The sequence below is a fragment of the Engystomops pustulosus genome, chromosome 3 (assembly GCF_040894005.1).
Source record: "Engystomops pustulosus chromosome 3, aEngPut4.maternal, whole genome shotgun sequence".
Taxonomy (NCBI): domain Eukaryota; kingdom Metazoa; phylum Chordata; class Amphibia; order Anura; family Leptodactylidae; genus Engystomops; species Engystomops pustulosus.
This window is the reverse complement of record NC_092413.1, coordinates 60,235,864-60,248,562: the sequence shown is the minus strand read 5'-3', so window position 1 is coordinate 60,248,562 and position 12,699 is coordinate 60,235,864. Positions and strand designations below refer to the sequence as shown.

The following is a 12,699-nucleotide window of genomic DNA, read 5'->3' as shown; positions in this document are numbered from 1 at the left end:
TTATTTTATATTTATAAGCCCTTACATATATAATGTGAATATAGTGTATAATATATTAAAGGAGTGAGAGATGAAGGGGATCCTGTAATTTGGTTTTTTGTTTGCAGATTCAAATCCCAGAACAAACAGAAGATGTCCATTGGCTTCACTTCTCCCCGGTGGAGAGACATTTCTACCACAGGCAGCATGAAGTTTGTTGTCAGGATGCTCTAGCAAAGCTGCGTAAGATTTCGGATTGGTCTCTCAAGCTTAGTAGCCTAGACAGAAGGACTGTATCTTCCATCCTGTATCCTCTGCTGAGACTTAGACAGGCTTGCTGTCACCCGCAGGCTGTACGTGGGGAATTCTTACCATTGCAGAAGAGGTAAAATGCCTGGTCACTCTTGTGATGTAGACTGTGATATTTGCAATATTCTTGCTGTTATAATATAATGCTGTGGTAATGTTCTTATATTTGTTATCCATGCTCACCTTCCTTTTTAAATCAACTTTTAAAATTATGCTAATGAGCTAGATGGGCCTCCTGATGCAGCTTCATGGGCTATGACACTGTACAGGAGCACTTACTACCTCCCACTTTGTGTGATTACAGCAGACATAGGGAAGGGGGAAGTCCCAAGGGAGTAAGGGAGAGGGGTAGATATGTACCTGCACAGTGTAACAGCCTGTGCAGCACAGAGGGGCTTTGTTAACAACTTCCTCCCCCCCCCCCCTTCCAAGAGCCCTTCTCATTAGTATAATTTTAAAACTTTATTTTACAAGGAAGGAGGCCATGGATAACAAATATCACACGATAACCAGAGTCACAGTGCCTGGATCTTTGAGTAAGTATCCTTGGTTTATCATGCTTGATTTTTTTATAATGCTTGATTTTTATGGTAGATTTCCCATAAAGGGAATCCATCTTCTTAATTTTATCCAACTGAGCACGCTCAGGTAGGGTACAAAGTATTTTTAGCATTCCTTTTTTATGTTAAAACTCAACCTTTTCCCTTTAAAATTTACCTACAAATTCATATGCAAATGAGCCAAAATTAGTTGAACTAAGATTACTCGTGCGGAAATGCTGGAGGGAGAGTGTCATTTCAAATACACCTATCCAGGGGTCTTTAAAACATAGGACCATATCATAGTAAAGATGATATGACAACTTACAAATTGCATCAGGATTTCTGTGTGACACAGAACCAGAGATGCAGACCGTTAAAAACTTAGTGTTTCTCGTGCTGCGGTTCTTCGGTGCTGTGCTCCTGTTTGTTTACAGAGTCACGCACCGCCGGCCTCTGTCCGGCTGCCTTTTGTTGGAACAAAAGGAAGGGGTGAGTGTGCCAGGCATCGAGACACTGGGAGCGCCGAAGGAGGTAAGTACACGTCTAATTGTACAGCACACCCCCCCCCCCCCTTCACCTTGGGCTACTTGCTATTTTTTGACAATCCCTTTAAATATCAAATTCCTATTCAAGTATCTTTTCTTGGATCAGATTTTTATTCTGTTTCTCTTCCTTTATGTTACAGTACAATGACAATGGAAGAACTTCTGACTTCTCTCCAGAAAAAATGTCGAACAGAGTGTGAAGAATCTCATCGCCAGCTTGTCTGTGCTCTCAATGGTTTGGCTGGAATCCACATCATTAAAGGTAATTTATTGGAAAAACGCTATCAGGATTTTTTTCTGCTTTCACTGTGGCCTCTTTTAGGCCAAGCTTATTATGTATGTGATAAATAAAGTGTAACTAACAGCTTTATAAGATTAATTTTTCTTTGTCATTGAGGAACACACATGAATATAGCAGTAGCTGCTAGGAGGCAAAAACGATGCATCCCTAATACTGTCACTGAACCAATATACATGGCAGAACTTATTGCTATGCAGATCAATATGAGGCATGATAAACCATAAGTACTTACTCATAGATCCAGGTGCAGGTAATGTTCACATATTTTTTATTCTTTCTAAAATCAGCTTTTAGAATTGTGCTCATTAGCCAGAAGGGCTTTGGGGCACTAACCAGAGCTTGTCTGTCCTTCAGCTTCATAGGCTGTTACACTTTGCAGGAACACAACCCCCCCCCCCCCCCAAAGACAAAGATAAGAAGTTTACCGTAATTCTGGTGCCTTGATCTATGAGTAAGTGTCCCTGGTTTATCATGTATGATTTGTATGGTAGATTTAATTTAAAGATATCTATAGTGGGCCATATGTCTTAACCAAGGATTGGGGGCTCCAGGTAGCAATCAGCAATTCATACAAATTTTGGCTTTTTTCATTGTATAGTAATAGAAATGTCTCAGTGGTTCATTCCTTTTTTTCCAGGAGAGTACCCTATGGGTGCTGAATTGTATAGGGAAGTTTTAAGGTCATCAGAAGAACATAAAGACAAACTAAAGACTGATTCATTACAAGTAAGTATACCAAATGTTGAATTATAGGGGGTTGCCCATGAAAGAAAATTCTCAAATTTCAATCCCCTAGTGATGTTTACACAGTAAAGATCATTTAACCCCTTATTTTACAATTTTAGTCAGATGCATGACATACTCAGCTCTGCTATCTCAGCCATAACAAACACTATCAGCACTGCTATACCTCCTTCCACCTCCCCTGGATAAAGACCTTATGGGACATTTACTAAGGGTTGCACGCTGCACTTTGTCGGACTTTGCACGTTCTTCATGGCTAAACGGCTTGCACAGGTATTTAAGAAGTGTGTGCGCTGAGATTGGGTCGCACGCGACCCATTTGTGGCACAGCTGCGCCGACTTCCATGCGGTGCAAATTAGGAGGCGTGCCATCAGACGGTCCGACTGATTCGGACCAAGCGCCGTATTTGACATTCAAATTCTCTTGCACACCCTATGTTAAAGTTGCACCACAAAAAAGATGGTGAACTCTGTCGGACCAGTGCGGGGAAGCTTTCATGACAGATTCATGATTTCTGGCACCCGATCTTAGTAAATCGCCACATGCACCACTATAGAGGGACAATGAAATTGATTGACCTTGTAAGTAAATGTGCCCCTATCTGTCTGTAGCATATAGCTTTACTCTCTTCATGCTGCTTGTGTGTCTGTGTCTGTCTTGCAATGCAAGGGTCTGGAGGCAGAGAGGAGCTCACTGCAGCATCGGGCATGAGAACAATATGTCCTTTCTGACCCTAGACTTCTGATTTACAGTCAGATCCCAGTGCAACCGAAACTGTATGTAGCAGGACTGACAGACAGGTTGGAATTATATCTGTGAAATGCTGTAATTATGTTAATAACATTATGTTAGAGAATGTGTTATTTTGTTATTGTGACTATATTAAAGTATCTTGTCTTCATGGGAATACCCCTACAAAGATGGTGTATATTTCAAGATACATCCCTCCTAAAGCTAAATGACCTTTGACTATGGGCACGGCATGTTACAACTCAGTCAAGTTTGCTGCACAGGTGGCACCCGACTGACAGGCAACCCCTAGTTACAGACTGACTTTTCTGCCCACTGTGACCTCTGGTGAAGCTCCCTTTATGCTTTACTATAGTCCCAGTCTGCAATGATTGGCTGCAAGGTTTTTGTAATTAAGTTTTATTCCTCATTCTTGTTCCAATGACAGCACAAAATTAAGAAAATCCAATTGTTACAGGGACAAAAAAAATTTACAGTTGCAAAGTTAAGATTATAAAATATACCTGTTCCGATTTACATACAACTTAAACAAAAAACCTATCTTGTACATAGCCCAGGTACTGCCTGTATATTCAATCGAGCAATTGATCGTATTGTGTTGTTATTTGCAGTTCTCAGTGCTGCATTTGGCATCATATTATTCTGTTTCTCAGGCATGTAGGGAGGTATCTTACCTCATTTTTTAGTGTGTAAACAATTTTTTTTAGGTTTTAAAATTAATCATTTATCTTTAGGGTAGATGACTTACATCATATAGTTGGGGGTTGACTTCAGGTTCATTCATTGGTCAAAGCCATCTTCCCCCATGGTTTACAGACCATTGACCGCATGTGATTTGGTGTAGAGCACAAACCTATTCATGTGAATTGAGTTGAGCTGCAATACAGTGTAGGGCAGTAAAAGGTAAAAAGATTTGCAGTGCCCCTCCAGTTCTGTGATCTCTTCACCAGGCAGAACCTGAAAAATCCTTTAACCGGTTAAGGACCGGGCCCTTTCCTTTTTTTTCATGTCCATTTTTCACTCCCCACCTTCAAAAATCTATAAGTTTTTTTATTTTTACACGTAAAGAGCTGTGTGACAGCTTGTTTTCTGCGTAACAAATTGCACTTCATAGTGATGGTATTAAATATTCCATGCCATGTACTTGGAAGCGGGAAAAAAAATTCCAAATGCAGTGAAAATGGTGAAAAAAATGCATTTGCACCATTTTCTTGTGGGCTTGGATATTACCTCTCACTGAGCGCCCCAAATGACATGTCTACTTTATTCGTTGGGTCAGTACGATTAAGGGGATACAAAATTTGTATAGGTTTTATAATGTTTTCATACATTTACAAAAATTAAAACCTCTTGTACAAAAAATATTTTTTTGATTTTGCCAACTTCTGGCGCTGTTAACTTTTTTATACTTTGGTGTACGGAGCTGTGGGTGGTGTCATTTTTTGCGAAATTTGATAATATTTTCAATGATATCATTTTTAGGACTGTACAATCTTTTGATCACTTTTTATAGATTTTTTTATATTTTTCAAAATGGCAAAAAAGTGCCATTTTCGACTTTGGCCGCTATTTTCCGTTACGGGGTTAAACGCATTGAAAAAATATTATCATATTTTGATAGATCGGGCATTTTTCGGACCTAATGTGTTTATGATTTTTACTGTTTATTTATATTTATGTCAGTTCTAGGGAAAGGGGGTGTGATTTGAAATTTTAGGTTTTTTTATTATAATTTTTTTTTTAACTTTTTTTTATTTTTCTTTTTACTATTTTTCAGACTCCCTAGGGTACTTTAACCCTAGGTTGTCTGATCGATCCTATCATATACTGCCATACTACAGTATGGCAGTATATGGGGATTTTCCTCCTCATTCATTACAATGTGCTATCAGCGCATTGTAATGTAGGGGTTAAAATGAAATAGCCTCGGGTCTTCAGAAGACCCGAGGCTACCATGGAGACGGACCGCCGCTCCCCGATGACGTTACGGGGAGCGGCGATCCCAGGTAAGATGGCGGCCCCCATGCGCTAGCACCGATCACGGGTGCTGCAGCAAAGACTTACCGGCTATGGAGAGGGCTCAGACCGGTTAAAGGAAATCAACCGTCAAAATCAAACACGGATAAACCAAATCCAGGCACTGTGACTATGGTAATCTTCTTATATTTGTTATCCATGGCCTCCATTGTTCTAAAATCAACTTTTTAAATTCCGCTAAGGAGTAACACTGCAGCTGCACATCTCAGTCTCTCCCTCCCCCTGCGGTTCCTGTGATCTCAGCAGCAGTACACAAATTGGGAGGGTCTTTCTGGTCCTACATAGCCATTATAAAGCCGTGATGTTAATGTGAACCAGTGATGCCACCTTATGGCTAATATTGCCAGACTACTTTTCCCACCTTACTCCTTTAGAACATTTCTCTTTATATCTGCAGTGGTGTTTATTGTAGCTAAGATTTGTTTTTTCCTCTGACACTATTCAGGATGACAAATCCACCTTCCTTGTTTGCTTATCACTACACTATTACACTGTGTTTGAGGCTTTAGATTAAGTTGTAACCAAACTGCTTCTCATTTATTTTGTTCCTTGTCATTTCTTGAAGTGTTCTGATTAGGGGAAAATGTACTTGTTAAAGAATTAAACACGAGGTGGCTGAGGTTGGTAGGTCACTGCTATTGCCATTGTAAACTCTAATTAATTTTATTAAATTGTAGCTACATCCTTTTTCCTGCTTTATAGTTTGCCTCAAAATCAGTTTTGTAGCTGTAAAGCAACAATGTAAATAAGCTCACTCCTAAAGTTAAAGACATAACTTTGGTTTCTGGTGACACAAATCCTGTAGACATATAGTACATATGCACCACTTTCTTGATATGCAAAGTGAAGCCAACTGCCATTTACCTGATCATAGGTAAAGTGGCCAACCCCTTTAATGTGCTCAAAATGGAAGATATCACTGAACAATGGCGGGGGGCTTTCAATGCTTGTACTAGTGTAAAAGCCTTGCTAAAGTTGCATTGCCTGGAACATGGACAGGCATTGCAACTATTGCCCCCCTTGTGCTACTCCATGCCAAGGGACATTGAGTGGACCATGCCATTCCAGGTTGTAGTGCAATTCAAAGCCAGGTAGTTAATATTTTCCTTGTATTAGATACATAATTGGTTGCCCCGGAATACGACCGTAGATCTTCTTATTATGGTCGGGCAGATTCTTTTCATGAATAGCTTCTCTTCTCTGCCTCCAGCCCCTCCCCACAACATTACAAGATGAGCTCACACACATACACTTCCTGTTAACAAGCCGTATCATGCAAAGGCTTACTCTGCAAACTACAGATAAGATCAGGTCTTTAGCTACATTGGACAAAGTGTGTCGTTGTGTGTTATATGCATCTCATGGATCTCATCATCACTGTCTCCTCTTTCTTTCTATGTGTCAGATACTAGTAGAATGTTCAGAAGCTAAATAAAAGTGTAGATAAACCCCATACCCTGATAATCTAATCACATTGTCAGCAAACAGCATCTCACAGAACTAGAGGAATCATAATACCGTATATACTCGAGTATAAGCCGACCCAAGTATAAGCCGAGGCCCCTAATTTTACCTCAAAAACCTGGTAAAACCTATATATTTTTTACTCGAGTATAAGCCGAGTTTGGCTTTTCAGCACATTTTTTTGTGCTGAAAAACTAGGCTTATACTCGAGTATATAAGGTATGTCTGCTTAGAGAGTCCCCACCCGCACTCTGGAATTCTACACTGGCCATCACTGAGTTGTAGGAGCTAAAACAGCAATAAAACTGAGTAAAATTGTAAAGTGAAGGGGATAAAATAAGCTTTGTTGCGTAAACATCACTAGGGAATTAAAATTTGCGAACTTTCTTTCAATTGCAAACCCCTTTAATTGTTTGGGGGGGGGGGGAGTTGTGGAGAGTTTGTGCACCAGTTTTTTGTCTGTCTTTGCATGTTCTTTTCACTGCAAACTGCTTGCACATGAATTTATGAATTGTCTGCCCACTATGCCCAATGCCACATAAAATTCTGCTCATATAGGGACGTTCCTGTGCACAGTCGGATCGTGTGACACATTGGTGTTTGAAAAAATTGTGTTCACCATCAAAAAGTTGTTTTACTCTATCGGAGCAGTGCAGGGAGCGCCAGGTTCATGAATACCTAGTGCCGTTTGCACTGTTTTTGATAGTCTTCGGGACTCATTTAATAAGGGTCCGCGGTCCGCACTATCGGGAGAATACCCGGCGATTTCCAATGTGCGCCGCATTTAGAAAGGGTTTTTGGCGCACGCGATCGGATTCTGGTGCATTGGTGCCGGTTTTCGTGCAACACATGACGATCCGCGAATTCGGACAACAAACGGGATTTAACAAAGCAATTTGTGACGCAAGTCGCGCACATACAAGCACCGGGTAGAAGAAGGTGAACTCCGGCGGACCTCAGTTTGGGAAGCGACAGATGCAGGAAATCGGGCAAACGAGCTAAGTGAATCGTGCTGGACTTCCTCTTCGTCGGACTGTCGGTATTGCGACAGGACCGTGTAAGTAAATTTGCCCCTTTGTCTTTAGTTGTGCATATTTTCCATTGGGCCCCATCTCGTTGAATCAGAGATGGGCTTTTTGTCCATGTGACTATGCGTTTGTCAGTGTAATTCCATACTGATCTTAGGTCCAACTCGGACTCGTGGAAAGGTTGGCAATAGGTGTTTTATTTAAGAAAGAAGCTTGAGAGAAATATGAAGAATTAGTGTTCATATCATACCTCTGTTCAATTTTTATTTAGAGACTACACTCCACACACAACCTCTTTGAGCTGCTTTCTGCAAAGCATCCTGGGATTCCACCCACCCTGCGTGATGACAAGCTGGAAGAAGAGGTTAATGGTTTTTCATTGTGCATTATGTTGCATTATATTATCCTTCTGTGTTGGAAATTTAAAGGGAACCTGTCAGCCGAAATTGGCCTAATACACCACTACCAGTATGTTGTCAAGCAGCTGAACACCTTCCAGATCATTTTTCTTTCATGACCCAGTGTGGTGGTAGCATTCAGAAAAGCTACATTGAAGTTAGATGCAAGTTGGTTGTATAAAGTCAAGGAGGTGGAGATTTTAACACTAAAATCAAATTCTTCTTTAGAAACCCAGCTTTAATTATAATTGGTGGTCCTGCATCCAGAGACATAACTAACCAGATCTCCTAAAGTCCAATGAATGATGTCAATTAAAGAGGAGGAGGTGATTAAAGCTCCCCACCTTGACTTTAGTGTTAAACTCTCCTCCTACTTGACTTTATATAACCAATTTACATCGTGCTTCAAAGTTGATTTTCAAGATGATGCTACTACACTGGACCATGAAAGAAACAAAAACTAGAAGGTTGCGCTGCTTGCCAAAATGCGTTCTATTAGGCCATTTGCTGATGATGGGTTCCCTTTAATAAATGGTTTACATCTAAAATCATTTCTCGGTTACTTATTTGGGGAATATCAAATGTTCCTTGTGTTTGGGGGAAAAAAGTTCATATTTGCATTTGTTTTTTTTCATAGTATATTTCTATTTTAGATAAAAGAACTTAAAGAACATTATATGATCAAATCAAACGCAGAAGTGTCCGAGGCTCACCAAGCTTTGCAACCAGTCCTACAAAATATACGAGAACTGCAAAGAAAGGTAAATTTTCAGATCAGATGGTGTTTTAAAGTTGGATGTAAAGTTAGTTATATATATGTCCAGAGATGCAGACTGTCCAGGAGTAGAACAGCAGGTCAAATCCAAAGCTAAGCCCTAAGTCAATCAGAAATAATAACGGAGCTAAGAATAGATATGAAGCTGACTTGAAGCTGGAGCAGGACCAGAATATTTTTTTTGCCAATACAAAGGCTCTGTACTTAATTACTTACCCACCTGTCCTCTTTATACCTTACTTCATCCATTTTCTGTTTCTCAACAAACTTTTGCTTTTGTGATGAATTATACAAAATTTACCAAGCGGATTTACCCTAGCTCTTAGGGCTTCAGACAAAAAACATCAAATTGTGGTGGGCTGCAGCCAATAAAGTTCTCCTAAAAAGTTGTTAAAAAATATAGCTGGTTTGAAGAATGAAGAATATTTACCAGTATAACATCAAGCTAATATACAAAGCTGAGTGTATGTAAGTGTGTATATGTTGTATGTCCGCTAAAGGAATCTGTACCATCGCTTTTACAGTCACCAAATTTTGCACAGCCGCTCTCTGTGACCTAGGGAACGTCAGACTCGGTTTCGACCGAAAATTTTCACCCCATGCTTTCCAGAATCCATAATTAACCACCATATACAGGAGCCATTGTCTGCTTCTGATGTGGCAGTTGGAAGTTGAGCTGTGATTGGTTGCTGTTCTGTCACAGATCATTTATATGAGCTCTGAACTTTCATAGGTTACTATAGGCAATGAATAAAATATACAAACAAAGAAAAAATATAGTAAATCAGCTCACCCTTCTGTGGCCATACATCAGGTGCCGGTGCACGGATATGCTGAGCCGGATCAGTGCATCTTGGACAAAAAGGAACGTTTATCCAGCAACCAGCCTGGTTGCTGGATAAACGTTCCTTTTTGTCCAAAATGAATAAAATATACCTTGGGCTGTGTTCAGACGCTGCGTTGTGTTTGCGTTAATGCATGTGTTTTCAAACGTATCACAACAGCTGAGAAGAGGAGATTTGCCTAATTACATTGTTGTCAACATTGCATTAACAAAACACAAGCGTTAATGTGACATTAACACATATGTTAAGAAAGTGTTAACATATATGCATTAACAAAATATTAACATAAAAGTTACCATTGCGTTAACACAATGTTGACAGCAATGTAATTAGTCAAATCTCCTCTTCTCAACTGTTGTGATGTGTTTCAAAACGCATGCGTTAACAAAAAAAATTGAATGTGTGAATGCAGTCTTAGGTGTGAGGTAAGGTGTGAAGTAATATTTAAAGAAATATGTGAGGTAATATGATAACCACCATATACAGAAACTACTGTCTGCTGTGGCAATAAGCAGCCAATCAGAGCCAGATTTTGCCACAGGTCATTAATATGAGCTCTGAGCTGTGATTGGTTACTAAAGTCAATGCCTATAATACAGGTTAGGTGTAAGGTAAGATGTGAACTATATACATACAGATAAATGGGCCAACAGATGAATAGATAGACATAGACAAACAGATATGATAAATAGATATACAGATAGACAGACATGCAGATAAATAGATAGACAGACAGACAGACATACAGCTAGATAGACAGACAGACATACAGCTAGATAGACAGACAGACATACAGCTAGATAGATAGACAGACAGACATACAGCTAGATAGACAGACAGACAGACATACAGCTAGATAGACAGACAGACAGACATACAGCTAGATAGACAGACAGACAGACAGCTAGATAGACAGACATATAGATTTTGCTATAGCTGAAAGCAGTTATTTAATATCCTGGGCAATGCCGGGTGCTACAGCTAGTACATTATAAAGCTGTGCAGAGCATAGAGCAAAAGACTCCCTGCTCTGCTATTTTGAAAGTAAATTTTGGAATTCCCATTGATATTTGCTTCTAAACGCCAAGAAAGACATTGGTTTCAACAATAACATCTATTTATACAAATGAAAGAATTTAAACCTTATTATGTCATGGTACATAGCTCTGTGATAAGTGAGAAAGCTTGACTCTTATTTGTTTTTATCAGCCTTGTCTGAGTTTATGCCTAATTTCTTTTTAAACTCTACAACCTAAAGTTCTGAAAGTCTTAAATTCTCGAGTCATTTGCAGATTAACTTCTCTTCTCCCTGGTGGATTGATGTGATTCAGCATGCAATCCAGAATGCAAGTGATGAGGACCTTGTTCAGCGAGTACAAAATGAAATTGCTGTCAACTATAAACACCAAGTGAGCAAGTTCTCCATGGCAGATAAGTAAGTTAAAGTAGGGAGGTGTCACAAGGTGCATATCCAAACCATAGTAAATAAGCTTACAATTCAGAAATTATTTGTAATATTTGTACTTATCAGTATGCATCTGCAGGTAATTGGATTTGCATGCTCATTCATTTAAAGTGTAAATGTAAAGTTATAAAGATTTTAGCAAATTCTCATATGTGAATCCCCATTTAAAAACAAAAGAAATGATGTCCATATTGTGTTAATCATCCTTTTCTTTCCAAAGTTATGGCATTTTCTATTCTGAATGTGTTTGACAAAAATCTTTCTCACAAGAGGTGATGTGGGAGAAGACTAAGGTCTTCCTGTAACTACCCTCATGCTGAGTCCAATTACTTTGCCCACAGATCCCATAATGCCTTGTGTTCTCTCTCAAAGTAATTTAGCAGCAAATCCAGTGATATTCATGCAAGTAAATCCATTGAACACTGCACAGTGCACATGCAGGATGTATATGTTGACTAGCCTGGCAGCTTTCATCACATGTAGGAACATGAAACATGTAATACGTGGTAGAAATCATTAGTATATGAAGTGTATAGCTTGTGCTGTGTGAGCACAGAGATTACACTGCCGAGTACAAGGTGGGGGCAGGGCTGACACGTGCCATTGCCTGCAAACAGCCCTAGGGTCCTTATCGGACCTCGAGGCTGCCCTTGGAACGATCGGGGGTAGGGGGATCGACCCCCATTAGGCAGTTTAAATGCTGCGGTCGTGGTTAAACACCTCAAATAGGATTCCACTGGGATGTTGACTGTTAGCTAAAGCCGGCACCCCGTGTTTCCCAATGCCGCCCCAGCTCTGATCTAGAGCTGAGCCAGCATCAGCACAGCGTCCAATATATCGTATGCTTAGCGCTAAGGGGTTAAAAGGAATCAAAGTGTCAACAGTGGGTGTCTGCTGTATAAAGCAGAATACTTGCGCTCTGTATGCAGAGGGCTGTACTACAGACTTCATGACTGTGTGCCGTACATAATTCTATTTCTAGCCATTATATGTCTTGCATTGTGCGTCATTAGGTGGAATGTGTGAAGAGAGGCATAGATACACACTATAAGCACAGCAATATTCCTATATATACACAAATCACCACATTGAGTGTACAATTTTTGGCGCTAGCATAAGCAAGAACATGGCAGAACTAAAGTCATTGCAAAGGAGGGGATTTAGAGTACAAAGGCAGGCTATGAAAAGCAGGATTATTCTGTTTACAGGGCGATCTCATTATAATGAACAAATACTCGAATTGACAGTACAGAGCTTTTTGTAATGATCTTTTTACACTGAGGACTGCTTGTCTCCGAGATTAAGCCAAACTGATTTAATGAGCCATTCGCAGTTTCACCGTAAAGAATAGTACTTCCTGGTTGATGCTGCCAGTAACATATGCTTGTCTCCGAGATTAAGCCAAACTACTTGTTACAACAGTAACTGCGAATATAGGGGGATTCTTTTCTGTAAAACTATAGAACTCCACACGATTCAGTATATCTCTCATCTGTGTTCTCGTTTAAATACAATT

At 39.8% G+C, this 12,699-nt stretch overlaps 1 protein-coding gene across 3 annotated transcripts in view; it reads left to right on the top strand.

The window, feature by feature from the left end:
- The window catches only part of SHPRH (SNF2 histone linker PHD RING helicase), an 80,765-nt gene that overhangs the window by 45,105 nt on the left and 22,961 nt on the right, over nt 1-12,699 (top strand). For all 3 annotated transcript variants that reach the window (XM_072140915.1, XM_072140914.1, XM_072140916.1), the window contains 6 exons: nt 108-364; nt 1,516-1,637; nt 2,314-2,402; nt 7,972-8,064; nt 8,752-8,859; nt 11,011-11,153. In XM_072140915.1, the coding sequence (XP_071997016.1) occupies nt 108-364; nt 1,516-1,637; nt 2,314-2,402; nt 7,972-8,064; nt 8,752-8,859; nt 11,011-11,153 (812 nt within the window). The remainder of the gene's footprint in view (nt 1-107; nt 365-1,515; nt 1,638-2,313; nt 2,403-7,971; nt 8,065-8,751; nt 8,860-11,010; nt 11,154-12,699) is intronic.